A 5,337-nucleotide genomic window follows, 5' to 3' on the forward strand; every position below is an offset into this window, starting at 1 on the left:
ACATCATTTGGACCCATTGCAGAAGCTCAAGTTCAACTATTACACAAATTATATGAAAAAATAAATTGATTTTTTTTAAATAAAATAAATTTTCTTTTTCTTTTTTTAATTTAATATAAAAATTTATTTGACATTTTTATTATCTTTAAAAATATATATTTTCTAGCATTTTTCTTTTTCTTTTTCATTTTTAATTCATTTTATTTTATTTTTGGTAACGAGGAAAAAGTATTTCATATTATATTTTGTACCCTTTTGTGGAAAGTGCCAAATGCTTTTTGTGAAAAAAACAAAGAGGACACAAAGAAAGCCATCAGACAGTGCTAACACAATAAAACTGTATTACATTTGTGCTTAAAATTATTACAGTACAGTATGTACACATCCTAAAAATAAACATCTCATGCTGAATAACACATAAAAAGAAAATCCATATACAATAGCAAGCAAAAAGGAATATTTTTTTTTTAAATATGTACAACCACCATATACAAATTAGGTTTGTCCTCATATTTTCTAGGCTATGCCCTCGGTTTCCAAAGGAAACCATAGCCCATAAAAGGATTATCAACGTAGTAGGCTACAGTAGTGATTTGCGCTTGCGTGTTGCCTTGAGTTGATAGTAAACAAAACCCGGTAAAGGCAAATCCTTCAACCAGGTATTCACGTGCTCCAGTAATGACTACAGTTTATGCAACCTGATTGTGTTTAAAGAGGATTATGTCAGCTGATCAACATGGGCCACACAAAAAAAATACGAAGTGACATTCGTCATGTCTGGAGGAGATGCTTGGCGACCGAGCGGTGATTCAGTTCAGGTATAAACATGTCAGGAACTGAGCCTTGAGTTACACTCAATGACGAAAATCCTATTAAATAGATACAGTGAAGAAATCAACAAACCCATTACTTCCCAACCCATTACACACTTGCCAAACCCAAATATTGAAAGAGTTTGCATTTGACCACTGAGGTCTTTTAGGTATAAAACAGGGTGAAAGTGAAGTTTTTTAAAACGTCACTAATGAAATCACACCACATGTTGAAGATGTCGAAGCCCAAAGATCTGTTAGAAAGCTAACACCATGTCTTAAGTTGTCCTAAACAGCCAGGACATTTCGTCTATATCTGTGGCATTGTTCTGGGTAGCTCCGCCCATCATGAAATCTCATTGGTTCTCGTAACTGTACATTAAACATCAAATATCTTTTGATTGGCTGTTTGTGTTTATTCCAAATAACTTGTCACTGGAAACGTAAAACGTAAAAGACATCGAAATAGAAAGGACAATGAGGAAACCCATTCAACCTGAGATCTTATGTTGACATGGCTCCTTTTCTTCTCGCAAACTCGCTTTTAATTTTTTTTTACATTGTGGTCTTCACCCTGTAAAGCAAGCGACATAGAATTGCAATTTGGACTTGGGGTTGTACTTTGTGTGTGTTTAAGTTCACAAAAGTCGGGCCATTGAGATGTCTCGTCTTCATTCATGTCCCGTTAGGCAGCGTCATTAAAACCGAACCACAGACTTGGTCCGTCTTCGAACATTCTTCCACTTACCAAAAACGTCTCTATGGCTAATCTGTACAGAACACCGTCCCTTATTTGGGCTCTTCATATATACAATGCAATGGAGACGGGCTGGAGAGGACACTAGTGCTTTTTGTGTCTGATTGCATGTCCCCTTCAAGTCCTCTCGCAGCTCTTTCTCCTCCTGTGAGCGGAGGGGTCGTGGGGTGGTCAGCGGACCTGCGGCGCGTAGCCCTCCTTCATCAGTCCTTCCTCATAGTCTGTCTGGCACAGGATCATGTTGTTCTTCAGGAAGAACTTGTCTCCGACGCAGAACCTGCATGGAGGCGAAACGAGAAACAGAAACATGGCGTTTACATAACTCGAGAGAGACGCAGAAGGACTCATTACTAGCTAAAGTTGCAGGCTTCCCCACAGAGCCGCATCCCGCCCCCTCAAATATTAGTGTACGTTATCCTGCGGACACGTCGCTCGGTCTGGAAAGAGTATCTCCAGAGTGCACCTAGCATCTTCTTCACCTGCAGCTGTTTCATAAATATACCCCACAGACGGAGCGCAGGCTTAAGCGCTGCCTGACGGGCCACTGTCTCACTTGACCTTTTGGAAAGTAGATTATGTTGGTCAGGCAGAAGAGAGAGACAAAGAAAGTGGCAGAGAGGGAACGAGAGCGAGAGCGAGCACTCTGTGTGTTTAGCTGTCCTGAGGGCCACTTATCTTGCTTGCAGCAAGAGTTCGACAAGGTCGGAGTGCCAGCGAGCGCTCGTGTCTACTGGCCGAATGTCTGCTGGTACCATTTTAACGATTAAAAGTTTGTACTGGGAATGCAGTGTTAGGCAAACAGAGTTTAGCTCCAACCCTAATCAAACACATCTGAACAAGCTAATCAAAGTCTTCAGGATTACTAGAAAGTTACTGGCATTAAAGGAATAGTCCGGGTTTATCCTAAGTTAAAGTCAGTTTTAAATTTTTCTGTGAATTATTCAGCAATGCATATGTTTTATTTTTTAAAATGAGTTTTGACCACATACATTTTCAAAATATCATGCTTCGATTTTCTGGTGAATTGATAGACTTCTCTCTGGTGATGAGAGAAGAGAAGAGAAAAAGGTACAAAAGCTGTCACTGGCACGGGACCTTTTCAAAAGGTACACTTTTTTTTTTTTAGAAGAGAGAGACAAAGAAAGTGGCAGAGAGGGAACGAGAGCGAGAGCGAGCACTCTGTGTGTTTAGCTGTCCTGAGGGCCACTTATCTTGCTTGCAGCAAGAGTTCGACAAGGTCGGAGTGCCAGCGAGCGCTCGTGTCTACTGGCCGAATGTCTGCTGGTACCATTTTAACGATTAAAAGTTTGTACTGGGAATGCAGTGTTAGGCAAACAGAGTTTAGCTCCAACCCTAATCAAACACATCTGAACAAGCTAATCAAAGTCTTCAGGATTACTAGAAAGTTACTGGCATTAAAGGAATAGTCCGGGTTTATCCTAAGTTAAAGTCAGTTTTCAATTTTTCTGTGAATTATTCAGCAATGCATATGTTTTATTTTTTTTAATGAGTTTTGACCACATACATTTTCAAAATATCATGCTTCGATTTTCTGGTGAATTGATAAGACTTCTCTCTGGTGATGAGAGAAGAGAAGAGAAAAAGGTACAAAAGCTGTCACTGGCACGGGACCTTTTCAAAAGGTACACTTTTTTTTTTTTACCCCTAAAGGGTACATGTAAGTTCATATTAGTACCTTAGTACCTAAAGTCTACATATTAGTACCTAAATGGTACATATAAGTACATTTTGAAAGGCCCAGTGACAGGTTTCATACCCTGTCCCTTTCTTATAATCGACTGCAAGCTTGCAGTCAGATTTGCCTTCATCCAATCAAAACCAAACTGTGAACTGAAGTTCCCGCCCTACATTTTTTTTTTTACTTTTTCATTTATCTGTTTCACTCTGATGTACACCAAAATATCAAAGAAACTACTTCTGTTACATAATGACTTTAAGCTTGAGGGCTTTGTGGCATAACTGTCGATTACCAAAGAAAATAATTTAGACTCGTCCATCGTTTTCTTAAAAAAAAAAACATAAATCAAGGTTACAGTGAGGCACTTACAATGGAAGTGAATGGGGCCAATTGGTAACACTTTCTGATAGTCCACTTTAGACTTTCTACTTATCATAAGTAACTTTGCACTTACATGTCAAATACCACTCATTAAGAGTATTAGTAGACTGTCTGCTTAGTATCTGCTAACACTTTATACAGTAAAGTGACTTTACAAATAACTTAAATATATAAGTATGTCAACTTATTCTACTAACCCTAACCTAACAGTCTACTAATACTCTAATGAGAGTTAGTTGACATGTAATTGCAAATTATTGTGATTCAGAGTTAGTTGACATTTAGTTGAGAATGTCTAAAATTGACTATTGTAATAAAATGTAACCTGAGAATTTTTGCAGGATTTAAAAGCAGAAATGTGAACCTCATTTTATAAAAGCACAATTTTTCAGTTAAGACATGTACTATTTGACCTGTAATGATGTTAAATAATTATTAAAGCCATTTTAGGGTTTTAGGCTGTACATTGCCATGGCAACAAAGTTATTAATTGGATGTTTACACAAAAGGTTAGTAAGTGATTTTTTTAAATTAAAACCATTTAACTAAAATCAATCTTTATGGATTAGCCTCAATGCTTCACTGTGACTCAATTTTAAATTTTTTTGGAAGAACATTTATTTTTTTTGTGGTAATCAACATTATGCGTAATTTGTATTGAACATACAATATTCCTTCAAACATCCTCAGGAGGGGTCGAATATGATCGTTTGAGCCTTTACCCTTTCCATCATTATTGAATATAATGAGCAAGTGCTACAATACTTTGTAAATGGCTTCCTCCCTCGCACATACTCACTTCGGAAAACTTTTTTTATTTGTTATACACGGCAATGTCAAGCGGGAAGCCGCAGCCATTAGTTTGGACCAAGTATCAACAAGTAATATCCATTAATCGCGCTTGTTGACACGGTGATTAACACAAAGCAGAGGTGTGCTTAATGTAATGGTGTCATTCACTCCAATAAAAACGTCCTGTTTAAATGACACATTCTTGCCAGGAATCCATTAGTGTCTGTCTTCTCTGACATCCTGGCCCTCTCCACCTCCTCTTCTGAGCACCTCCATCTCACTCGTTCGTTCTCTCACTTTCTCGGCTAATAGGATCTCTCTGTGTTTATTTACAGCCTGTGTTTTCTGTTTCCTCTTAGCCTCGTAGCCGCCCCGTTTCGCAGCGCCAAATTGTTTCTGCTTGGTGAAATGTCAACAGCGTTTGTGACATCTGTGTGCCAATTATGACGAGGATATTGCAGTCAGCCCATCAGAGGTAGCGGTAATAAATGCTCTTGCGCTACCCTCCGTTTTTCTGCTCGTGCAGTCATTACCGATCGCCACATGTTTCTGAGCACCTACATTACCCTTAGCTTGATGCGTCCCCCTCGCCCTCCCCTTTCAATCTCTCACCCCAGATGAGTTCAACTTCAGATTGCTTTAATTGCTTTTTAGTATTTCCCATCAAGTGGAGGAGAAAAAAAGTAAATGCATTTGATAGTCTTTGCTCAGGTATGACCATAAATTTGGGGCTTTTCATTTTTTTTTTTTTTTAAGGCTGCCATTTTAACACATTAATTGAGTGTGATTAATTATAAAGAAAATAATGTGATGGAAAAAAATGAATGCAATTAATCATGCTCCTGACCCATATGTAAATTACATTTACAAAATACTATCTGAGCGCTGTAATTATT

The 5,337-nt window shown here is 38.2% G+C and overlaps 1 protein-coding gene across 2 annotated transcripts in view; it reads right to left on the reverse strand.

Annotated features, from left to right (window-relative positions):
* Positions 1–385: 385 nt before the first annotated feature.
* lmo3 (LIM domain only 3) overlaps positions 386–5,337 on the reverse strand; it is a 44,243-nt gene continuing 39,291 nt past the window's right edge. For both annotated transcript variants that reach the window (XM_016493941.1, XM_016493942.1), the window contains exon 4: positions 386–1,846. In XM_016493941.1, coding sequence (XP_016349427.1) covers positions 1,741–1,846 — 106 coding nt within the window. In that variant the 3' untranslated portion in view covers positions 386–1,740. The remainder of the gene's footprint in view (positions 1,847–5,337) is intronic.

Source organism: Sinocyclocheilus anshuiensis, unplaced genomic scaffold, assembly GCF_001515605.1.
Source record: "Sinocyclocheilus anshuiensis isolate Anshui unplaced genomic scaffold, SAMN03320099.WGS_v1.1 scaffold1316, whole genome shotgun sequence".
NCBI lineage: Eukaryota > Metazoa > Chordata > Actinopteri > Cypriniformes > Cyprinidae > Sinocyclocheilus > Sinocyclocheilus anshuiensis.